At 34.4% G+C, this 27,043-nt stretch overlaps 3 protein-coding genes across 3 annotated transcripts in view; 1 reads left to right on the forward strand and 2 right to left on the reverse strand.

Moving 5' to 3' along the window:
* Positions 1–7,495, reverse strand: part of LOTGIDRAFT_233204 (hypothetical protein) — a gene marked incomplete at its 3' end in the record, with an annotated part of 9,404 nt that extends 1,909 nt beyond the window's left edge. The window contains exons 1-6 of the mRNA XM_009058806.1: positions 7,350–7,495; positions 6,019–6,363; positions 5,589–5,636; positions 4,839–4,992; positions 1,501–1,583; positions 12–56 (exon numbers count right to left, since the gene is read on the reverse strand). Of these exons, the coding sequence (XP_009057054.1) occupies positions 12–56; positions 1,501–1,583; positions 4,839–4,992; positions 5,589–5,636; positions 6,019–6,363; positions 7,350–7,404 (730 nt within the window). The 5' untranslated portion in view covers positions 7,405–7,495. The remainder of the gene's footprint in view (positions 1–11; positions 57–1,500; positions 1,584–4,838; positions 4,993–5,588; positions 5,637–6,018; positions 6,364–7,349) is intronic.
* Positions 7,496–11,740: 4,245 nt separating this feature from the next.
* On the reverse strand, positions 11,741–17,901 carry LOTGIDRAFT_162779 (hypothetical protein; the record flags this gene model as incomplete). The annotated part of the gene is made up of 3 exons (XM_009058807.1): positions 11,741–12,321; positions 17,170–17,301; positions 17,838–17,901. 3 exons carry the CDS (start codon positions 17,899–17,901, stop codon positions 11,741–11,743), a joined length of 777 nt encoding a protein of 258 aa, XP_009057055.1.
* A 5,500-nt stretch (positions 17,902–23,401) lies between these two features.
* Positions 23,402–23,620, forward strand: LOTGIDRAFT_121359 (hypothetical protein; the record flags this gene model as incomplete). Its single annotated transcript, XM_009058808.1, has 1 exon — positions 23,402–23,620. A coding segment is annotated over one exon (219 nt), but the record flags the coding sequence as incomplete, so codon positions are not given.
* Between the last annotated feature and the right edge of the window lie 3,423 nt (positions 23,621–27,043).

Raw genomic sequence — 27,043 nt, forward strand, 5'->3', positions numbered from 1 at the left:
CAATACTTTACTTGTGGTCCTTTCCTGGTTAGACTGACAATGTAAACCCCCTGCTTCTGAAATACATAAAAATAAATGTAAAAGGTGCCCAAAATAAACTAATCAATATACCACTAATCACTGTAAGTATTCACCCTTATTTTTTGTTTGATGAACAAGGTCGATATTACAATTTGAACTCGAGCTCTTTTGTCTTTGAGGCAATTTAAAAAAATTAACGTTTGACATTTGATTTTGAAAGTCATGTCGTAGGATTAGCCCGACAAATCTCGCCATAATATTCCTCGGACGTGATATACAGATACGATATCGCCACGATTAGGGCCAGACCAACAAGACAAGTTTACAATTTCGTGTCTTTCTTGTCTTTCTTGTCTCCATGCTACCTCTGGGACCGAAAACTATTTCGATTACCATGGAAACCAGAAATATCACGAAAAAGAAACAGGTACAAAATTGTAATAAATTATGATATATAATAAGATTGGTCTTTCTATCTCAGTTCTCGTTGATAATAAATTAATTCAGTTCTTACCAACACCAAGTTTGAAATATATAACTTCCCTCTCTTCCAAGTTTATACCGCCGCCGAAAAAGAACTCTCTACCGATACGTTTTTATAAAACATCGTCACTCCAGATTTCGTGCAGACCAATTCAAAGGGTGGTTTTCACAGGATCTAAGGCCAAGATGTATGTAAAACACCTCCAGGAAAAACATTTCCGCTTTGGCATTGCAACTGTAAGTAATCTCCTTTTCAATAGAATCATAGCCATTGATGTAAAATATAGCATATTTTGTTGAGATATCAGCAGGGAGACTCTGTTTAGTATTGTCGAGATAAGATGCTAAATTGGAAAATAAAGAAATATTCTGTATCAACTACAAAAGGCAAATTATTGTCTTCCTGTGGCCAATTATTAAGTAAATACAGTCAAAGCGTATTCAAGGGAATTATCCTTGTTTCAATTTCAACTTTTTTTCTTCAAAGGGAGTGAATCTTGTTTCATGAATTTCATTTGGCTATAACATTTTTCAAAAAAAGTCTGATTTTTAGAACTCACAATAAATTTCAACTGCGTTTATAAAGTTTTGTTTGTAGCGTGCATATCAAATAGCTAACAAGGATTCAGGGTCTCAGTATCTAGACTTTTATGTTGATGTTTCACATATTACTCAGTAACTCGACTTCATACTCGTACTTTGATATTATATTATTGAAACGTTGTTCTAATATTAAAGTTTTCCAGGCAATAAAAGAGCGATATTGACGTTCCTGTCATTGACGTATTTAGGGGGTGGGGCATTGGATGGTCAAAATTCATTTCAGTCCATTTGAAATGCGTTGGTTTATGGAGCTTTTGGCAGCCACAAACCCTAGGGCCTTTTTTTCATCAGGCATTTTCTAGTGATAGTCAGCATAAGATACAGAGCAGAGAACAAAACATTCTAATCTGCATCAGACTGGGTTGTCAATAGACATATTGTTTTTATGTTTACCTGGTTCACAAGTTGCTGGAATGTGTATGTATATTTCTTTAGATGTCTGTAACTGTACCTTACATCGACTCTGTCCACTACAACTGTTATAGATATTCATTTTTTCTAAAAGGTCTAAAACATTTTTGCCTTCTGAAAAACATGAATCTTTCTCAAAGTAGAGTAATGTCCCACCAGTCCATTCCAATCGTATGATATTGTCCTTACAGCATTCAATCATTGTGCGTTTACCATTGTAGAGTGCACATATTGTGCTATTGGTGCTGACACAATTATCTTCAGACGCTAAACCACCTAGAAAAAAAAAGTAAATGGACAAAGTTCAATTTAGAGCAAAGCAATGACAAACATGTACAGACTGTTGCAAACGAGTTTTCGGTTTTGTCCCTTTCGAAAGACTACAGCTGCAAATATCGGGATCATAATATCATGTCTATGATATCATGTCTATGATATAATTTCTATAATATCATGTCTATAATAGATCGTGTCTATAATATCATGTCTATAATAACATGTCTATAATATCATATCTATATTATAATGTCTATAATACCATGTCTATAATATCATGTCTATAATATCATGTCTATAGTATAATGTCTATAATATCATGACTATAGTATCATGCATATAATATCGTGTGTATAATATCATGTCTATAATACAATGTCTATAATATCATGTCTATAATATCATGCCTATAATATCATGGCTATCATGTCTATAAGACCATGTCTATAATATCATGTCTATAATATCATGTAAATAATAACATGTCTATAATATCATGTCTATAATATCATGTCTATAATATCATGTATATAATAACATGTCTATAATACCATGTCTATAATATCATGTCTATAATACCATGTCTATAATATCATGTCTATAATATCATGACTATAGTATCATATCTATAATATCATGTCTATAATATCATGTCTATAATATCATGTCTATAATATCATGACTATAGTATCATATCTATAATACCATATCTATAATATCATGTCTATAATATCATGTCTATAATATCATGTATATAATAACATGTCTATAATATCATGTCTATAATATCATGTCTATAATACCATGTCTATAATACCATATCTATAATATCGTGTCTATAATACCATGTCTATAATATCATGAATGTAGTATCATATCTATAATATCATGTCTATAATATCATGTCTAAAATATCATGTCTATAATATCATACTATAGTATCATATCTATAATACCATATCTATAATATCATATCTATAATAGCATGTCTATAATATCATGTCTATAATATCATGTCTATAATATCATGTCTATAATACCATGGCTATTATATCATGCCTATGATATCGTGTCTATAATATCATGTCTATAACATCATGTCTATAACACCATGACTATGATATCGTGTATATGATATCATGCCGATTGTGTCTTTAGTAACTTATCTATTATAAACTGAAGGCCAACAGAAACTTTACAAAGATCTCAGGATCTCAGCAATGCTCCTTGTTCAATATTAGTAAGTTCTTTTCTAAAGCCATTTATAATTATAAAACGTAATAGAGTTTATATACACGACGATTATAATCAAACTTATGATGTCTACAGATCCGTCCTGAGAACATTGACGAGGAATCTAGATTTAATTATAAAGAAAGTTCTTTATTTTTTCATTGAAAGTTCTTATGTGATATTAATGATGGTGGCTATGTAGAAGATGTGATATGGACACGATCTAGTTATTTTAAGTTTATGTTTAAAGAGTGTGAAAATGTGCAGTAAAGTGTAAAGATAATAGAACAATGAATAAGGATGTAACTGGTGGAATATTGGACTTTAATAGGTATAGGTAAAGTTGTATGAAATAGACGGAAATAAAGACTCTATGGCTTCTTGGGACTAGGGGTAGAAATAGGGGCTTTCATGTATTCAAACTCCGACGGCATTTGGTGACAAGCATTCATATGCTACACTGGAAGTTGTCTGTATTTGTGGTTTGAATTGGTAACTTGAGAATCGTCCATGTCAACGTAATTATCGTGTTAGTAGTCTCTATTGTTTTTGACAGTTTCACATTTGTGGCAATTGGTATACTGTGAATGTGCTGGCACTATCCTGATATTGTCATCACATTGTGGTTTGTGGTCACACGATTCTGGTAGTTCAAACATCAGAAGCTGGTCGTTTGAAAAACAAAGCCAATAAAAACAAAATCCTCGCAAGAAATAGATTCAAAATGACTAAATATTATATAATTGCTTATAACAGATAATTACATTAAATACATAAATAACTGTCAGAATTATCTTTTAAAGGTTTTAAAGCTATAGACTATTTTCTTCAGGTTGTAAATTATCTTTGACAAATTATGCCGGAAGAAAAAGAATGCACATCTAAATCTTCCAATTATTACCGAAGCAGGTTCAGCTATATGGAAACTTCTCAAAACTGCCAGATATATTGGTAATTGTCATTTTTTGTGATTTCCGTCTTCTGGAAAGGATGAAAAAAGAAAAATTTGAAGTTACGCAGACTCTCAATTCTCGACTCAATTTTCTTCAAATCATCAAAAACCCAAGATAGGTGTTTCGGGGACAGGTGAGCTATTTTGTTTTGACCAATTATACCTTAGTCTTAGAAACGGGAATGTTTTTGCTAAGTTTATCATTCATAGTGTTCACAGCTCAGCATCGAAATCGTGGCCTTAAAACAATGTGAGTCCAGAATTTCTGCGTTTCTCTCTTATCGTATATAAAAAAAGACATACATGGATATGGAAATAGTAAGTGAAACTCCTAGTTTGAAGTATTTTTAAAGGTATTATGCGAATTTCGTACATTTCTAGTACTTCTGGAGACTATTTACATACATTCAAGACTAAAATCACCCCCCGAAAATGGCCCACCTGTCCCCTTAACCAAAGGAATAAGATTTGTTTTTCAGTTCGCAGGCAGGAAAGTATACAGTTATATGCGCTAGTCGATTATGAAACTGAACGTTTAAGTGAATAACAGTCATTTCAATATATAATTTGTGACATTTCGATAATGATACCTTCGTCTTTATCAAGCAATGATTGTTGAAGTTAATATGATAGAATACCTCTTGTTCAAATTTGCCCTTTTGATGTTCGTGTTTAGAGTAGCCATAGCAGCCTATTGTGGTTGCACACTTGTTTTTTTGTGCGTTGTCTGCATCCTAGTTTTGTAGTTTGTGATTGAAATTAAAATGGTTTAGAAATTCTTCATTTACTGGAGTTTTTAGAATTGGGTGCGACTTTATTGATAATTTGTTTTTGAGACTGAAATGGATGTGAGACCTACCTGATATAACAGTAGACTCCAATACAGACAATATTAATGACAATCACAGCAGCTAAAATACCACCAAATATGATGTAAAGGTTGGTTTCATCTCCTTCTTTGCAATTTTTTCCATTGATTTCTCTATTGGTAGGATTCGATGAATACCTTTTATCTAAAACACAATATGACGGGTGTTTCTAGTGTTATCAAATCAAAGAAAACAAATGCCTCATACCGAATTTGACAAAAAAAAAATATACAAACAAATCATAATAATTTTTTAATAAAAATTAAAAAAATCAATTTGATATCCACTAAATATATTATATATTTGATGTCTACAGTAAAGGAGGTTACCGTTTGAAGACTACCGAAAGTGTTGGGATGGAAGACATGCCTGTTTTTCCAAGGAAACAGGATTTTTCCCTCAGAATAAAAATACACGTTACGGCACTGTCTTCTGAAACACATGTCATCCTGATTCGTCAAATTGGCATCTTCTTCGTATTTCATTGAACTCATATTGTTCATTTGGAATATTTACTTTCAAACGGTTTGGGTCATCCACTGTTTTTTTTTTTAAACTCCAAATTTAGTTCTTCTTAGCTTTGCTTTAGACTAATATTAGTTATTGCAAAATATGTCAAGTAAACCGGTTATACTACTCTTTTATTCTCAAGTTTAACAAACAGCACTATTTTCAGCTTTCGAGCAAAAAAAATCACAAAAAGTTTAAAGTTCCTCTATAACAAATTGTGAATGATTTACCTGTTATCTGGTAACCTTGGCAACTTACAGACATATCATACGACCCGGCTAAAAAACATAAGCTTATATATATATATATATCATGACAAAGGCTCGATATTGTGGGCAAAGGTTTCGATCATTAGTCATTATTATTTTCTTCCATTTTTAGTTTTAAGAACGACCTTGACATTGAAAATCAATTTTGCTATCTAGTTGGCCGTGAGGTATAATTAATAGCGAAAATATGGGGCTTTGAAAGCAATAGTTAGATGTCGTACACCGTTGCTAAAGGCTGCATGATAATGTCCCGAAATTGACACCAGGTGCTCACACGACGAAGAAAATGTTCAATTTGTATCAATATCGGGCCATTCAGCCCTAGTTATAACGTCATCAATCCCTAATCCCGTCTTAGGTCTCAAAGATGATATATGAATTCAATGCTTACCAGAAACTCTTACATAAAAAACTTCACCCTTTTCCAATTTCAGATCCGTTATTTCAAAACTAAATTCCCCACCAATTTGTTCATTTCCATTATAAAACATCCTTATCCCGGAGTCTGTACAGCCAAGTCCGAAAGTTGGCTCACCTTGTGAGTACACCTTCACTTTTTCACAAGATCTAGGACCAAGGTGTATGTACAACGCCTCTAGAAACAAAACTCTCGCCCTGGCAGTGAAATAAAAGCTAATCTGTTTTCCAATGTAATCGTTGTCAGCGAAGTAATAAACTGGATTTCTAGATGTAAAAGTTGAAGAGTAATTCTCTACGTTAAGGTATTGTTCTGTTGCTGAAATCAAAACAACAAAACTGTGTGTTATAAATAAATAAACCAAGTAATAATGATACAAACCGCAGAACAAAACCCTCAAAATGAAGGAATTTAAGGAAATTATATGTTTATTGATAGGTGTGTTATAAATAGAATCTTTCACTGTGCTTATGTAATATAAGTTTTATGAAATTCGTTGCCGGATTAAATATTAAACCAGGCAACTCATTTGATAAATTTCGTATTACATCAGCACTAGTCTAAGATCCTATATATCTCTAGATAGATGTATAGTTATATTATAATATCATGTAAATTATATCGTATCGAATTCATCGTATCTACCATATCTATATCTTATCGTGTCTATATTGTGTTTGTGATATCGTATTTATATCGTATTTGTGATATTGTGTCGATATCGTGAATGTCTATAAACTCGTATTCATAATGTAGCACATTTGATACTATCCATAACATCGTGTCCAAAATATCGCACCGAATCGTGTATCAGATATCATGTCTATAATATCATATCTGAATTGTAACTTCTATATTGTGTCTATTCTGTGTCCATTGTATGTTGTATCTATGATATTGTGCCTTTAATAACGTGTATATATCATGTCTGAATTGTAACTTCTATATTGTGTCTATTCTGTGTCCATTGCATGTTGTGTCTATGATAGTGTGCCTTTAATAACGTGTCTATATCATGTCTGAATTGTAACTTATATTTTGTGTCTAGTCCATGTCCATATCGAGTTGTGTCTATAATAACGTGTCTTTATCATGTCTGTAACTTCTAAATTGTGTCTATGATATCGTGTCCTTATCATGTCTATTGTTTTGTAAATCATACATGTGATATCTATATCACAGATCTAATATTAATAACATAATAATGTTTGAATATTTAATGATCGACCCAATTCAATTTGTCTTTAGTAAAACGTCTGTTGCATGTTGGATGAACTTAAGTATTTGAGAATATGAAATCAAACCTTCAACTTTGACCTGCAACAGCCCCAAAATCCACCAAATTATCAGGAAATTCATTTCGAGTTCTTTTTCAGGTGTACAATGCTTGGATATTCCTGGATTCACAATCTAGGTCTCAGTCATGTTATACTTAAATATAATATTCTGCTGATCCCTTGTCGTATGCCCTTTATAATTATAAACTGTAATTGGACACTTAACGCATTAAAACATAACAAAAGAGTCAGTGGTGTTAATTTTATTTAATATTTTTAGTGTGGTCTACTTCCTTGTGCAAAGTTATAAATTGTAATTGACTATTTTGGGAATTTCTGTTTTGTGGTCGGAGGAGGAAGGCGGTATTTTGAAAAAGAAAACTTAAGATCACATTTCTATAAATTTTGGTATACGAATTTCCACAGGCACCATCTAACTCTGCTTTACAGAAGTATAAAATATTTACTGTTCTCGTTCCCAAATTTTCAAAAACGAACATCCTGGTTTACAACCATTCTTATGATTAAACGAGACATCATCCAGGGTTTACATTCTAACGTGTTTGTGCCATAATTTATGAAGACATTGTATAAAGTCACAAAACTTCAACACTGGTGTTTGTATTCAGCATCTTCATCCAACTGTGGGTAACTATACAGAAATAGACACCCTGCAACGAGTCTGAGCCTATGAACCTAATAGAACGGTTTCCTGTCCGATGTACATACAGTCAGAGCCATACCATCGCCATGAATCGCATCGAGCCATTTAATTTCGTTGACATTCAGTGAAGGATTCAAAGATGCAATAATGAAAAAGGTTTTTCATTCTTTGATTGAAAGCTGAATACCTGGTATTCAAGATGGCGGCTACAGATACGCTGTCATGGATTTAAATCCGCCATCATTAGCCCACATGGTGCAGTTTGTATTTTTATTTTTATAATAAAAGGGAATAGGTTGAAAAACCTGCTTCAAAAGATAGTTTTCATACCGTTAGCCCTCAACAACTTTTATTTCAAACAACCTTACAAACATATCATTACTTTCTTGATGCAACTTCACCATGTCAAGCTCTTAGGACCTTCGACTTATACCTTGACTGAAATAGTCACCTTTCTTGAATCACGGAATGCAGCCCTTTGGTTAGATTGTACACAAGCAAATACAGCCAATCAGTGCCATCGGCAGAAAGATTGTAAACATTGTGGCTTAGTATTTACAGACGTTTTGTCGAGGCCTCTGACTGGCTGTATTTGCTAGTGTACAATCAAACGGTGACGGTCACTATTGGACTCATTTATTATCATGTCTGGTTACTTTTGGTAGCTTTTGACCTTTGACTGTTGGATATTTATAAGTCGACTTTATAGTGTCTCTATATTATTATTATTGCTTCTCTAATTTTATATATTTTATAAACTTTGGAAATTTTCATTTTGGGGGTTTGATTGTAGTCTTGAATATATGTTACTATTCTTCAGAAGTACTAGAAATGTACGAAAATCACATAATCCTTTTAAACATACTTCAAACTAGGAATTTTACTCACTATTTCTATATATCACAGAGTATCTTAAATTGAAGAGTTGTCATTTTAACATTCAAACTCTGGGCACACAAGGATTTCAAGGCCCGACAGTGAACTGTGAACACTATTACTGATTAGCTTATCTAAAAAAAAGTTTCTGAGACTAAAGTATGATTGGTTAAAAAATGGCCTAGCTGTCCCTTTAAACATTCGAAGATTAACATAATAAATGAATTTCATAAGACACGAAGGTTCTATGTAAAACATAAATATAAAATATAAGTTAGCATGTGAAAAAAACATTAGCGTTTTTCAATATCCATTAATTTCTACCTCTACTTTGAAGGAAACAGTAAAGTAAATATAAGAACTAAATTATAAAGCAAATAATGATAATTACATTGCGTGTTTACTTTCTTTTTCTGGTTTAACTTTAAACTATTTATACGGTAGCCTTGACATGTATCATCCTAAACCTCATTAGCAACCCTGATCAAAGGTATCTGTTCATTTAGTTTTATAATTTTAACCAGAAGCCATCTACTTGTAAAGAACGACTTAATGGCCGATGGGTTATGCCCCTTTGGTATAATAGGATAGTGGTCTGAATACTGACAATTCCCTTTTGATTCGTTCTCTTGATATGAAAGTAATGGTCGGGATTGTTAACCAGAGTTGCATCCCTTGTCGGCAAAACATCCAAATAACAAAACAAGCGAAAAAGAGAAATTGAAAGAGAATGGATTATATGAACTCTAATCATCTCTTATAATGCTATTATTTTCTTGAAACTGCAGGATGCATTTGTGATATTTTTTATGATATATCATAGAACAGAATATCTAAGGCTTTTTTTAACAATCTCAAGATTAGGTCTGTACACATTTAGTCTTGTATTCAGAGACTCAAAATATTCTTGTTATATAAGAATTAATCATTAAGATAGTTTGGACATTGTTTGTGTAAAATTTTGAAGATAAAGAATGATTTGTTTCGAACAAATGTTTCTGAAATAGTAAAAAGATTTAACTGTTTCAATCCTAGGGCCAGGTTTTCTCTATTCTGAACGTCAAGAATTATTTTAAAATTCCTATTTTGTTGCCTTACCAGTCTACTCATTGAAAGCTGTTTGAAAGCTTGTACTGTTTCCTTTTTCTTTTCAATCATAACTTTCGTTTGATTATTTGGTAAGCATAAATGAGAATACAAGGAACATTTTTATGCCGGACTTAAAACGACAAATACGCAATTTTTATTGACCAATTATACTTTAGTCATAGAAAAGGAATTGTCAGTCTTCGCAGCTCACCGTCAAAATTTGAGATGTTGTACAATATATGATTTCGTCGATGTATTATGACTATTATGACTAGAAGTTAAATGGTGGTTTACATCCTACTTATCTGCATGTGAATGTAGACGTCATTTTGCTAGGTTAGAGGTATTACTCCACTCTTTTGCGATGTCCCATTGTAAATGGATCTCTAACATGCGTGCCCTGTTTAGCCTTGGGCCTTTATGTATCATCCGAATGAGTAGACGCTGTTTTTAATCCCGACCTGCATCACTGACAAGGGAAACCAAGTTAAAGAATCCGAAAGTGTATTCAGTGGTTCAACTAGGTGAGTCGGGACCCGTCGGTTGGCCTCATCCCCCGGGAAATTTACACACGCTCTCCTGCATTCTCCCGGTTCAACCAGTCCCCATGGTAGCTGAGCAACTGAGTATTTCTTGATCTTGATAAAATATTCCAGAAATTATAAATAAAGATATTTATTGATCTGATATGGAAATATTTCACATATTTGTTCTTGATTTGATTTCATAATAACTTTATATCTTTAAAAAGATTATGATAAACACCTTCGCCAATATGAACACCTTTCTATTTGTATGAGAAACAGGGACGTTTCTATGGAGCAGAAGGTGACAGGACATGAAAGGGGCCACGTGATTTTCCTTTTTCCTATGTTTAATAGTAAGAAATTTAAAATGACCCCCGAGCTCTCCCTGTGGAAACGCCACTGGTACCTATAAGTGGAATACAGTGGTTGAGATATTCTGATTGCCAGTGTATGAAAATGATAATCACTATAGTTTATTACCATTTCTTTCTCTCCAAGATGGATTATCGTGTTAACTGAAGGAAATGTGTCTGCTATAACCTTTGTTGGGTTGCAAAGCACAGGAAAGTTAACGGAATTTTCTGACGTAAACCTTAAATCTCAGAGGCTGGCCGCGTATTCTCGAAACGATCAGAGCGCTAATATGTCCTACGGCCTTATCTTCTGACACTGTTTCTAGGACATCTTAAAGCAAGATCGTTTCGTGAAAGCGTGGCCAGGTTTGTAAGTTTTCACAGAATAGTTCTGGTTATGAGCAAACAGAGGAAGAGAAAGACCACACACCGACTGATGAACACTGAAATCAGCCTTTAATTTTTTTATTTGGTCCAAAATTTCATCGCGTCTTAAGTCCTTCAATATATACCCGTGAAAATCTTAAAATAACAGTGTTACAATTACAACTTGTAATTCTGAAAGTTAGTAGTTAATTCGTGTAAGGTTCTTACATACGCTCTGACTGGTCAACACTGAAATTGTCTCTTTTCATGGTGGGTCAATTATTTCATTTTTGTTGTGAATACTACATTGTAACCATTCAAAAGCTTTACAGGGACTGGTCAATAATTTCATTTGAATTGTTAAAAATATATATTTGAGTTACGTCCTTGCCTTGATTCTCCTAATTAGTCCGAATTTAGTTTTAATCCATTATAAATCCATTTACTTAACAAAACGACGAATCAATTTCTTGAGCACTGAAATTCCCTTCGTGTCAATTAGCCAGCTTTCTCGTATTGTAATTCCAGCCATTAACTGGAAGTCTATAAAGCACAACTGTGGTTAACTCTAAAAGAATTCATCTCACTCTTCCCATCGCCGGCTTCGTCAACAGAAAACCGGATGTAGTTATATTTGTCCGAAGAGTAGCTTCCCTTTGTACCGTTCACTTTTTCCGGAAACGAAATGAATTCATTCCTGCACCAACTTGAATTCTCTAACGCACTGAATCTTGCACGGTGACTATTGCAATATTTGTGTCTACATAACTGCTGCAGACGACCGTCTGAATGGGCATGCGCACTACCCGAACTGGATCCAGAATAAGATTGTCTGATGGAAGTTTCCTTAGTGGATGGTTGATGTTTCCTGAAATCTTGCTGACTGAATTTCGTCAATCGAATCGCTTTGACAGGATGAATGCCAAGAAGTTTGTCGTCTGGTTGAGATGACGTAGCAGCGCCATCTTTACCAATAAATATAGCTTTAAGTTTGTAGAATGCAGGAAGTGAATGAATGTTGAGACAGCAGCGACACAGCGTCCGTTTGAAGGCCTGGCGGTATTTACGAGATAACATGTTGTATAAAATAGGATTTAACGTACAACTCAGGAAATATAAAACACCTGAAACGAAACGAAAAAAAAAACATTAATTAGATTTAATCGGCTGATTTCCAATAAACGTTTATTGAGATACAAATTAATAGGTTGATCACAAGGAAAAAACCTATTAAAGTAGTAAATTACTCTTGATTCCATAATAAGTTTATAATAACTATCTTAAAGAGATTGTGAAGCGGTTTTCTCAGTTTTGTATGTGCACCGGGAACACTCAAAGTGGCGATTTGTAATACCAAATTCTATGAAAACTGAGCAGACGCTGGTAATGATATCTCAACGGACTGAATATTGAAATGGTGCAAATTGGTCTTATGAGCGCCTCCAGTACACATAAATAGTTCAGAAAACGTCTTTACAAACCCTTTTACTATCATGGTTACATATTCAGTTTTCCCCCATTGACTCCAGTTAATATTGATATGTTAAAGGGGTACTACGTCTTAGAATAAACATAAATATAAACATTTTAAACGTGGCCAATAAGAGCATAATATAATGATTAAGCGTTTTTCAATAATTACTTAGTTTTATGACTTTTCTAATTTTCTAGATTTTACAGGAATTCTGTTGTAACTTTATGACACCAGGTAAGTTCACTGATAAATATATACTCGTATTGACCATTCTTGAGAATTAAATTTTGTGTTCATTCTTAGACGTAGTATCACTTTAAGCGCATGGTCAATGTTCTATTACTAGCTATAACACCCACAAGTTCATTATCTCTTGTTACCGTGTCTCAGTCTCTCGAGAAGCAGTAACAAAATGTCGTTTTAAATTCTCATCAGTTACGTAAAATGAAAAAAAAAACTATTTGAAATAAGTTCAATCAATAAATCAGATTTCTCATTTTGAGTCACGCAAGCACGTATTTAAGGACTCAGTTTTCTTCACCTGGGTCCTAATTCTTGAAAACTTAACTTACTGTTACAGTCATTGCTATCCCAATGCAACATATCCTTATTCTTGAAAACTTGATGATTTTAGTGTTACAGTTATTTGATTGGTCAATCGCTCAAATCAATTTTAAATTAAGTTTAATTATCCAATTAGATTATTGTATTTCTTAAAATCTGGATTTTATCTTATTAAAGTTTTCCAGAATAAGGCCCCTGGTTTTTACTGATCGGCAGCTTTCACAGAGGGCTGAATGATCGAAAATGCATTAAGGGTCGGAATATCATGACTTGGCTTAATTGCACCAGGTAGAGTGCATTTGTGTTTCTACGAGGGTGGGGAGGGCTTGACCCACACAAAAGATGCTGGCCCGAATTTTCCAGCCATTCTTATCATTAAGAATCACCATTGGGAAAGAATGGCTTGTAAGCCGGTCTTGGCAATTCTGTGGTCTTATCCAGCCCCCTTACCTAAGATAATAGAAAACAAAACCGAAAGTTTGAACCAACAATCAATACAGACCAGAGCAACGCCATGTCTGATCAACTGTTAGGGCAAATGACAAAGTCATAAAAAAAGATTCAATTCCGATACATACACAGGATGTGGCGTTTGACGCGCGTCAATAACTGTAAATGTCAAAGTAATCTCGCACCATAAGAACTTTCTTATTATAGAGTCCATCTTTTATTTCAATTATTTCCTTTGAATCTCCCTTGTGTGTTAAGTTAATTCTGTTCTTATTGGACGTGGGCTGTTGGTGACCAGCTGACGTGTGGATTCCGTGTAGAGATCAAGCTAGAACGGAACTACTTTATCCAGGCAGTAGACTTATTACTTCTCAAATTATCTAATAATAAATGATTGAAAAATCCCTTCTACACTTAATATAGTCCGTGTGAATTAAAGTGGGTTTTTAAAACTCATTTGACCTAATTGTCTTATCCGCCTCGTGTCAAGCATTTGTATCAAATCAATATTGATATTTCTATAATAACAAAATATTACCACTGATAAAATAGTGTTCAATACACCAATTGTAGAGCAATATAGAAATACCACTGATAAAATAGTGTTCAATACACCAATTGTAGAGCGATATAGAAATACCACTGTTAAAATAGTGTTCAATACATCAATTGTAGAGTGATATAGAAATACCACTGTTAAAATAGTGCTCAATACACCAATTGTAGAGTGATATAGAAATACCACTGTTAAAATAGTGTCCAATACATCAATTGTAGATTAATATAGAAATATCACTGTTAAAATAGTGCTCAATACACCAATTGTAGAGTGATATAGAAATACCACTGTTAACATAATGCTCAATACATCAATTGTAGAGCGATATAGAAATACCACTGTTAAAATAATGTTCAATACATCAGTTGTAGAGCGATATAGAAATACCACTGTTAACATAGTGCTCAATACACCAATTGTAGAGCGATATAGAAATACCACTGTTCAAATAGTGCTCAATACACCAATTGTAGAGTGATATAGAAATACCACTGTTAACATAGTGCTCAATACACCAATTGTAGAGTGATATAGAAATATCACTATTCAAATAGTGCTCAATACACCAATTGTAGAGCGATATAGAAATACCACTATTAACAAAGTGCTCAATACACCAATTGTAGAGCGATATAGAAATATCACTGTTAAAATAATGCTCAATACATCAATTGTAGAGCGATATAGAAATACCACTGTTAAAATAGTGCTCAATACACCAATTGTAGAGTTATATAGAAATAACACTATTAACAAAGTGCTCAATACACCAATTGTAGAGCGATATAGAAATATCACTGTTAAAATAATGCTCAATACATCAATTGTAGAGCGATATAGAAATACCACTGTTAAAATAGTGCTCAATACACCAATTGTAGAGTGATATAGAAATACCACTATTAACAAAGTGCTCAATACACCAATTGTAGAGCGATATAGAAATATCACTGTTAAAATAATGCTCAATACATCAATTGTAGAGTGATATAAGAATACCACTGTTAAAATAGTGCTCAATACATCAATTGTAGAGCGATATAGAAATACCACTGTTAAAATAGTGCTCAGTACACCAATTGTAGATTAATATAGAAATATCACTGTTAAAATAGTGTTCAATACATTAATTGTAGATAGATATAGAAATACCACTGTTAAAATAGTGCTCTATACATTAATTGTAGATAGATATAGAAATACCACTGTCAACATAGTGCTCAATACACCAATTGTAGAGCGATATAGAAATACCACTGTTAAAATAGTGTTCAATACATCAATTGTAGAGGGATATAGAAATACCACTATTAACAAAGTGCTCAATACATCAATTGTAGAGTGATATAAGAATACCACTGTTATAAGAGTGCTCAATACACCAATTGTAGAGTGATATAAAAATACCACTGTTATAAGAGTGCTCAATACATCAATTGTAGAGTGATATGAAAATACCACTGTTATAAGAGTGCTCAATACACCAATTGTAGAGTGATATAAAAATACCACTGTTAAAATAGTGCTCAATACATCAATTGTAGAGTGATATAAAAATACCACTGTTATAAGAGTGCTCAATACACCAATTGTAGAGTGATATAGAACTTTTTAAGAATGAACTAAATGACGTGGCATTATCTTTGAATAAGGCTAAATGTCACTATGAAGGCAAATACCTTCAATGACAAATCTGTATTAAATATAAATCAAAATCCTCTAATCGGTACAGCGTAGTAAATTGTAGTAAATGCGGTTTATAACCACGCAATTGCAAGAGAAAAAAAATGATCGAAATTAGCTATAATTTAGAAAATGAGGACAATTTTCAAATCTTTGTAGATAATATTGAGGTTACATTTAAACTGTGCAATATCTTATAAATTAAAGCGATATTGGCATTAGATTTGTCATTCGCCTGATAGCGTGAAATAATAATAATGCTCTAAGTCATAAGAAAGGACTCCATTTACAAACATTTTTGAAAACATTCAGATAGTGACAATAGTCAATAGTCAATATAAACGGGCAATTTTAAAGATTTTTATAGGCCGACTGAAATCATAGGACCCGTTTTAGTCGACATAGGCGACACTTACATCAAGAAGCTAGATGGATACCGTTTCCAATCCCGCTCTGGTCGACGACAACTTTTTAATGTTTGTTAAAAATAAACTAGAACATGGTTAACCACCGACATCTCCGAGATTACACAAGTTGATAGAAGTAGTTGAAAACTGTACGTTGTATTGTGTGCCCCATTTTTTTTAAAAGAGATTATTGCTATTTTAAACACGAATTGAATCAGAAAATGTGAAGGAAAATATCTCAAAGCAAAAAAAGAAATATTAATTTGTTTCGTTTCATTTTTAAAATGAATTTGATTCCATAATATTGACGTCAACAAAAATTGAATACTTTCGTTTTGTAGTATGAAAATCTACGACACTTAAATTTAACAATGCTTATTTTAGCGCCTTTTTATCACTCCGTTGAAAACCTAGTGCTTCGTACCCCTTCTCGTCACTTAAGCTTTTCAAAATGCCATTTTGAAAACAAAGCAGTCAGACAGAGGCTGATTAAGCTGACAATTAGACAACATTCCTGTGATAATTAGCCATCCATAATATGTACAAGCTATTACGAACTTCGTACTTATACCAATGACTGCAATTGTATCACGGAATGCAGATATTTGATTTGATTGTATGCCAGCGAATACAGCCAATCAGAGGCCTCGACAGATAGACTGTAAACATCATGGCCTATTGTTTAAAGATTGCGTGCGCTAACGCGCAATCCATCCAACTGGCTGCATTTACAAACTTCCGTGGCACAAGAAAGGTGCCTATTGCTGTACTGTCAAGGTATTAGACGCAGTTCGTAACAGCTTGACATTGTGAAGATGGTGATAAACCAACGTACCTGATACGTAGAAGATGTAACTTTGTACAGTGAGCAATTCAGGTGTCCATTGCTCTCGTTTAATATACAGAGTCATTAGTCTTTGAGCATGAAATGGAGCAAAACAGACGAAGAAGGCCACAACCACAGCAACTGAAATTGAAAAAAATACACTCGAAATGAAATTTTCAAACAAATGTTAGCATTCATCGGTCAAGTTGACAAATTGGTCCAAATAGTTAAGTCCCAATGTAAAAATAAAACAAAACAAAAACGAAAAGCAAAACTCAAAATATTATTTGATGTGAATATAGATACACTTGCTCCTCATGCTTCTCAATGTTTCAAAAAGTGCCAAAGCCTGGGGGTACAAATAGGGGCACACTGACCCAATGGGGAACAACTGCCGATGATGAATTCATAATGCTGAGACTCGGTGAAGGCGCTTGATCGACAACCTCCCTTGCTACGTCTTACATTTGGTTCATTCTGACATATATTTTGAGGAAAATCATATTCTAGAAATTGTTAAAGATAACGTAGGGTATAAGTGGGGGTGCACCTCCCATTGTTTTCCGGTGTTATGAAATGGTAAACTGACAAGTTTTCTTGAAGCATGCACGAGGTATCGATGAACAACTGGCTACGACTCACGAAGCTGATCTTTGTACTCGAGAGTAGAAACCTACATGCTACTAAACAGTTCGCTAGACTTAGTAATCCGATAGGACCGACTCCAGTAAAACATTTCATGCTAATGAACGAATGTAATCCATTCCGTTTTAGGAATCCTCCGTCTCCGTTTTTTCCATACCTATTTTTGACTAATTTTTGGTCTAGATTTGGAAATTGATGTCTGAAATTGCATTTTCTTTCAGAATTTGTGAGATGATGAGAGACCTAAAAGGCGGAAGGATAATTCTAAAAATAGTCGTTTTGTGTACAGTGACAGTCAAGCAACGAAGCATTAGTCAGGCTTTCATGTGACGTATTGAAAGGTTTTCAACGAGATGTCTGGAAAAAGTTATAGAAGGTTAAATTTTGAGATTTAACATGGAAACAGATGGCAAATGATTTACCGGAGTGTGTCCATATAAGAGCGCCACTTGACTTCGTATGTATATGTAGGCAAAACTGCTTGGTGGGACTTTAAAGAACACGACATTACACCTCACAAAGGAAGTGACCTTTATTTTGTATTGTAATTGCGTTTATCTAAGTAGGTTAATATCTTTAAAACATAAAAACTTGTAAATAAAACGTGCCATATCTCAAGGGAAGTAACTGGTACAAAACACGTGGATGGTTAGTAATATTTATAGGGCAGTTTTCATGAGTTGAACCTATTTAACAACCGAGACCTTGCATGCTAATTATTATTAAGAAAAAATAGGATGTTTACTTGATTGTCATTAATTGTCACATAATTTCAATGAATGGTAGGAGTTTATTATATTGAGACATGGAAACTTGAGACTACTAGTGAGACCTGGTGTTCGTGCTATTTCCATAACCTATTTTTTTTTACATGAATACGATTTAGTTTTATTGTTGAGGCTCGTGCTAAGAGCATACGAAACTACGTGTGGTTTTTAAATGGAAATAACGTAAAACTGCATTCATTTCAATTAAATAACATGGAAACAACACACACGATGGTAGTTTACAGCCAGTGGCGGAGCCAGGTTGACGTCCGAGGGGGCGAAATATCTGAGGTTGCCCGAATTTATAACTTAGAAAGTCATGCCCGAAAACTTGCATTCGGGGCTTCGAGCGGGGTGTCTGCCCCCCTTTGGCTCTGCCACTATTAACAGTCATTTTGAATCTCTATCTCGACTTAAAAAGGCGAATTTTTAAAAAGAATATTATCTAATATTTCAACTAAGCCTTCAAATCACAATCAGGGCCATTTGTAAGCCTTTTAATGTTATTTGAAGGCTTTGCTGAAATATAACTCCATTTTAAAAATTCGACTGAAGAGTCTGTGGCTGTGAACTACGTTTGTGTGTGTTATTTCCATGTAAGAACCATGCGTAGTTTCGAATGGTGCTAAGGGAGGAGCTAATATGTCAGTGATCTGTGCAGACAATGAAAGTCATTCCCCTCTCTCCATATATTTGCAGGGTAAAACGTCAATAACCTTGTTATATCATGGCTAAGCCCCAACTCCACACAAACACTCGTTTATACACCGACATGATGAAAGGAAATTATCATGTCATAAGTTTTGACTTAACTCAGATGATCACTAATTTGTTTTCTCGACAATACATATCTATAGACCGAACAAGTGCCCCTGTACTCTATACGTTTAGGTTAATCGTTTCATAAAGTTAGAGAAGCCATTATTAACCAGCCTGAATCATTAATTACAAATCTTTAAGATGGTTTGAAAATACCACTTATTATAGAAGTGGATTGAAAAGAATTTGTCTACAGCCTGAAGGTATGACAGACATATCAACAGTCAAACTTGTACAAACGGTCACAAAAAATCCTTCCCAATGCAATTTTCATCCAATATCTCTCAACCTGTTGATGCGGACAGCTTATTAAGTCGAGGTAGAGATTCAACATGGTTGTGGCTATTTCCATGTAAGAACTATGAATATTTTCGTATGACGAAGCTGCATTACAAATTAATTTGGTACCGATAGTACGGATATGAATTTTACTGCAATTACGACTTCGACTAGGACTGCGACTACGACTTCGACTACGACTTCGATTACTACTGATGAGGCTGCCGATGATTTGTTTGTAGGCAGAACCGTCTCAGGAGAGGTTCCCGATAATTAGTATACGAAGATGACATGTTATTGAAACAGAAAGACAGACAGAAGATGTGTCTTATTATTGTAGCTGGGGAATAGACCTAACGTTCCTAATATTTCAAACTCGTTCACCACATTAATATCTTTAAGGTAGACTACCTCTTAGGATGACCAAAAAATTTTTGCCAAATTGAATCTTTGTTCATCAGTGGACTTACCTGGTGTCATATCTATACAACAGAATCGTTCTATAATTCCATATGCGATCTTCAGACAATTGACCTTTTTCGGCCTGCGTCCCTACTGAAGTTATTCTCATGTCTACACTTCGAGACAGGTTCGGAACGTTTGTTTTCTTATATGTATTCCTAAATATAACAGAAGGTTGCTGCTGTTAGTACACCAAGGTGAAATATTCTTGAATAAGATGGTAAGACAGAAGATAAAGAAACCTACAACAAGAATATTCTCCAATAGATTCCTATATAATGAAAGTTTGTCGCTACTAGTACACCAAGGTGAAGGGTGAATAAGATAGTAAGACAGAAGCTCTGTTACAGTAAGCCGAGTGAGGTGATCAATGGATTAATAATGAAATCTTGGATAAGAAAAGAAGAGAATCATTACTTTGCCTGCCAATCACTTCCTCCAGCTATGGCTTAAGTCAGTTTATCTTCATAAGCTAAAACGAACAGCGTCTTATACCTTGACATCATTCCTTTCTAGTATCACAGAGATTTGTAAATGCAACTATTGGATTGACAACCATAATGATTACAGCCTTTCTATCGATTGGCTCGGTGGTGTTGCCAACAGTTAATAGGGGCTTTTTTTTCTAAAAACAGAGTTTAAAATGGACCGTTTTTAAACATTTCTTTCTCAACACACTCTCGACAATAACCTAAGGTTAGATTATGTGTGCTGTTTCAGGCAGGCGATTATACAACAGTGGATAACCCGATAGAATATAACCCCGAGTTAGGTAATGTCTGGTGTTTTAGGAACAGTAAACCACCCAATAGAATTTAACTCATAGTAAGGCGAAGTCTAGTATTTCTATAAATAGACAAAAGTTTAACAATGATCCACAATCTAGAACATAAACCTGAGTTAGGTCATGTCTGGTGTATTTAGAAACAGACAATAGTACAACAGTGATCCACACTCTAGAACATAACCCAGAGTTAGGTAATGTCTGGTTGTCTAGAAACAGACAAAAGTACAACTGTAAACCACCCAATAGAATATAACTCAAGTTAGTTCGTGTCTCGTGAGTCTAGAAACAGAAAATAGTACAACAGTGAACCACACACTAGAATTGAATAACGGAACACAATCTATTGTACACATCATTCTGGAATATAATCCAGATTTAGTTGATTACTAGTGTGCTTAAAAAAACATATAAAATTCAAAATGGAATATTAAGTGTAAGATCACTGTGACATATCAGTAATACAAGCTTTATACCTGCACTTAATACATACAGATATTTACTGACTGATCCGAATTTTAAACTAGGGGCGCACTAATTCGAAACATCTACCTCTACTCTAGACTGTGATAGATATTTTGACTGTTGCCGGCTGGGGTATAGTCAGGAAAACTAGGCCCTGTTGTATGGGGATTATCCACACTTCCGAAGATTCGTTTATTCTAACATGATTAAATCACGATTCCGTTTACACGGTATCACGCAATATGACAGCGGTCACATGAATTCGGTTTATATCCGTGTAAACGGAATGTAAATATAAGCTCCACCCCTTTATGGACTACTTTTATGATTGAGTTTGATTGACGTGGCTACTACACAGCGTCGATGTCTTTCCTTCGAAACGTCACCAGATCCGAAATCTACACTTCACTGAATGATTACGGTATTTTCCAAATTCCCTCGAATGTGCACTCTCCAAATATCAACGAAATCATGATTTGGACTTATTTCGAACTCGTCTTTCAATAATTGAACTTTAAATGTGGCCACTCCGTCAACTTTCAAGCAGTAGACAGCAGACTATAAATAGGTGACCTACTTATCGCTGATTGGCTGTTATCTACGAGGTCTCTATTGTTAATATTAATTCATTAACCTTATGTTAAAATTTTATGTATTTTTGCGCCAATTTTGTGCCTTAATTTGTGGCTATTTTAGATAAATATTTAAACACGTATTCGAGTTGATTTAATTATAAGGAATGACCTGAACATTTTTTCAGTTTATCGATGTATAAACAGAAAAAACCTGTGTACACTGTATAAATCCGCGTAGCGTAGCGGTTTATACATTAGTGTACACAGCCTTAAAACACCCTCACCTTACCCACAAAACAGGGCCTAGTGTCTCTACACTAGCTGACAACATTCAATAAAGCTATCCAGGGCTAAAAAAAGGGCATATGTTTCGGTCTAAGAACCAACGAGATGCTTTTTCTAAGTATAGTCTATATATCTGATGAGGCGAAGTCACGTGTCACACCATAACAATTCACCCTGGGTAAGCGGCGTATGGAAATTCTTTAATACGCTGACATACTCTGAGGCTTTGGATGTGTTTTTTATGCGCGTGCACAAAATCTTGCGCGTATAACTATGTATAGCTCATACGTTTCACATACGTAGTATACGCTGAACTTATCTCGAACGCATATGTAGACATATTTGCGGTGTTTTGCACTTTGCACGAACACAGATCTTACCGAACATTGTTCGCTATCGTATAATGGCGTACGGATAGCGTTCAGGGGAAATGTTATAATAAATATCGGGCGACAATGCACCATTTCATGATATTGGTAAGTGAAAAAAACATAATATATGTTCGTCAAAACAACGCCAAATACGTCTACATACGTCATCTTACAAGGGGAATAAGTTCGACATAAGTTCTTATAGGTTAGTAATATAGCTTGAGTATGATAGCATACGTCGAAAGTTTTATGCTTGTTAATACGCTCTCCTCTTGTTACGACGTATACCAGCGTGCTTCAATTATTTTAAAGCTTATTCAACACTTACCCAAAGTGTATTCGACGCATGGCAGCAGATTCGACAATATTGTCAAACGCTGGGTATACGCCTACTTAATTGTCATTGTGTGACAGGGCCCTCAGAAAGTAAACAAGACGCCTTTTCTAGGAAATCTGAACTAAACCTGTATATAACGTGACTATTCATAACTACTTCTTATTCTACGCTGAGTCTCACATCAAACTGGTAGGTGAACGTCAACAGATTACAACTTCTTCATTAAGTATAAAATATATCACACCCACATCTCGAGTGTGTTATTTTATACACGAACTTTGTAACATGGACATCTCCAGTGTGTTTTATACCTAAATATTCTATTTTCAACCAGGTCATTCCCGGTGTGTTTTATATCTGCATATTCTATTTTCAACCAGGACATCTCTAGTGTGTTTTATATCTGGATATTCTATTTTCAACATCTCCAGTGTGTTTAATAAAAGAATAAAATGGCCACAGCTTCAATAAATAACGCACTAGAATGTTCCATATGTTTTGATAGTGTCAAATCACCAAAGATTTTACCCTGTGGACACACCTTCTGTTTGGGGTGCATAGAACGATATATCGGTAATAAAACAGAAACAGTCACTTGTCCGATCTGCAAGCAGGATGTAAAGATTCCAGAAGGTGGTGCTAAGATGTTTACTAACAACTATATAGCTACAACATCTAAACGTAAAACACAGGAAAGAGACCAATCTTCCTTAACAACAAAACCAAAATGTCCCAACCACAAACAGAAGGAGGTGGATTATTACTGTAATAATTGTAATGTAGGACTGTGTTTAAAGTGTATATTAGGACAACACAATGATCATGTAAAACTGGATATAGAAAGTGACGAAACGCGGAAAAACGCCATAGAAAAGCTGCAACATTCACAAAACTTCATCCAAAACAGAATTAGAAATTTGGAGAAATCTCGCTCTACATTATTAGAATCATTGGAAAAATTGGAAACCTTGTGTGAAGATTCCTGTGCTAAGGTGGCTGAAAGAACCGAGCAGATTGTTTCAGGTTTAAGGAAAAGTTGTGAACAGATTATTGAAGACATCAGGAAAAATTTGAAAGAAAATAGGAGTAAAGTTAAAAAAAGAGAAAAGGAAATTACAAGTGAAATAGATGTGTTAAATGATACGGAATCAAATATTCCACCTTCAAGTAAAACAACATTAAACATTTTATTAAAATCGCCTCGTTTAGTAGAAATAGAAAAACAGGATAGAAGTAGGAACGATAACAATCTGAGTTTACAATATTTACAGTGGGTTTGGTATGATTATGTTTCATTGGGCAGTAAGCAGTTAGGGTTCGTTGTTTCTAAACCATTTTACATACCAAGTTCGTATCAGTTTCAGTTTGAGGTAAGCGAATTGAAGAGAGTAAAACGGGTTTGTTACAGCAAGAACAAATGCAGATACAACAACGTTGTATGGAGTTGTGTTGCAGGTTGCAGGAGTTATGATGGTGCTATTTTTATCGATACTAAACTATTATCAGGTGACAATCCTGACCTTAAGTATTGTATTATTGATGGTCAAATCAGTTTATTGAATATTGATGATGACAGTAAAACTATAACTAAAAAATATAGTGACTTGATAGTAAAGAGAGATGTCAGTTGGGTTTGGAATCATTGGTCTTGGTGGAATCCTATCACCTGTTCTGAACTCACTGATACCAAAAATGGTTATTTAACTTCTAGCGGTCAGTTTGTGGTCCAATGTGACATCAAACAGATCGAAGAAATATCATGGAAATAAAGTCAGTGAAGCTATTAGAAACAATAGGTGGCTAGGTTTCGCCATTTTCAATGGTTGATTTGGGTCTTGAATATATGTAATTAGTCTTCAGAAGGACCAGAAATACTCGAAAAACCCATAATTCCTTCAAATTTACCTTAAACTATTCTATTTCTATACATGTATTTTCAATATATGGCGGAGTCTCAATAAAGGACGAGTCGTCATTTTAACATTCAAACACAGATAATTCTGGACACACATGGAATTGATGGCTCAAATTTCAACAGTTAACCTATTATCGATTAGATAAACCTTTTCTGAGACCAAACAAATGGCGAGTATGTCCCTTTAAAAAAATTATAATTGATTAAGTAACTAGGATGGGGAATCTGTCTCTTAAAATAATCTTTTACAGATTAACCGTTTGACTGACACCGACCTGATAATACGCCCCTTTCCACACATTTAGATGTATGAATTTGTATTTCATTGTGCTTATTATGAAAAATTATTTGAAAATTTATATTTTACTGTAAATTTGTATTTCATGGCGAATAATTGTAGATTTATATTTCACTGTCTTATTGTTTTTTATCAATTTGTGTTTCATTGTCAATATTTGTAAGTTTATATTCGTAAACTTGTTTTTCATTTTAAATACTTGAAAATTAATATTTGTAAATATTTTAAGTTTTTTAGTTTTTAGTTAAGTTTTCGAGAAAAAAGCCTCAGATTTGCATTTTTTGATGTTGCGTTTCGTATTTTTTCTGTGAGTGACTCGACTAAGTGAGTGTAGCCTGCATCTTAATCCCATTCTCACCTGTCTCAGTAATCTTTAAGGGATGTAAAGAGATTTTCTAAATTCTTTATGTATATCGAAGACAATGATAGCATCAATTCCAATTATTAGTTTTACTAATCGCAAAATTTGCTTTATCACTTAAGGCCCTTCGCGATTAGTGACGTCATCAAAGACTTAGTTTAGCAATAACCACAGACGACTGAAATGTCTGATTGAAAATTGAAATGGTGCAAATGACACTATCGGTGAACCCGATACACATAATTTTTTTTAAAAATCTGTTTACAATCCCTTTAATTTTTCCGTATTGGTTTTCGATTTTAATCTTTTAAGTTTCTTCATTCTTTACAGATCGTGATTTATATCACCACCTCTTTACATGATATCAACCCATTTATTCTTGTAATCTAATGAAAGGTTCATGTCCTACTGATCTGTAATCGGGTGCAGAAGGGTCGAGGATAAAACTCCATTTAATTTTACTTCATGGTTGTTCTGTAACTTAAACACCCCCATTTGATTGGACGCCCCATTAGTTAAACACCCTACTAGTTGGACGCCCCATTAATTAAATACCTTACTAGTTTGACGCCCCATTAGTTAAACACCCTACTAGTTGGATGCCCCATTAGTTAAAAACCTTACTAGTTGGACGCCCCATTAGTTAAACATCCTACTAGTTGGACGCCCCATTATTTAAACACCCTACTAGTTGGACGCCCCATTAGTTAAACATCCTACTAGTTGGACGCCCCATTAGTTAAACAGCCTACTACTTGGAAGCCCCATTAGTTAAACATCCTACTAGTTTGACGCCCCATGATTTAAACACCCTTCTAGTTGGACGCCCAATTAGTTAAAAACCTTACTAGTTGGACGCCCCATTAGTTAAACATCCTACTAGTTGGACGCCCCATTATTTAAACACCCTACAAGTTGGACACCCCAGTAGTTAAACATCCTATGAGTTGGACACCCCAGTAGTTAAACACCCTACTAGTTGGACACCCCATTAGTTAAACACCCTACTAGTTGGACGCTCCATTAGTTAAACACCCTACTAGTTGGACGCCCCATTAGTTAAATACCCTACTTGTTGGACGCCCCATTACTTAAACACCCTAATAGTTGGGTGTTCCTTTAGTTAAACAGCCTACTAGTTGGACGCCCCATTAGTTAAACACCCCACTAGTTGGACGCCCCATTAGTTAAACACCCTACAAGTTGGACACCCCAGTAGTTAAACATCCTACTAGTTGGACGCCCCATTAGTTAAACACCCCACTAGTTGGACGCCCCATTAGTTAAACACCCTACTAGTTGGACGCCCCATTAGTTAAACTCCCTACTAGTTGGACACCCCATTAGTTAAACATCCCACTAGTTGGACGCCCCATTAGTTAAACAATCACTTGTTGGACGCCCCATTAGTTAAACACCCTACTTGTTGGACGCCCTATTAGTTAAACACCCTAATTGTTGGATGTTCCTTTAGTTAAACAGTCTACTAGTTGGACGCCTCATTAGTTAAACTAAACACC

Source organism: Lottia gigantea (genome assembly GCF_000327385.1).
Source record: "Lottia gigantea unplaced genomic scaffold LOTGIsca_36, whole genome shotgun sequence".
Lineage (NCBI taxonomy): Eukaryota > Metazoa > Mollusca > Gastropoda > Lottiidae > Lottia > Lottia gigantea.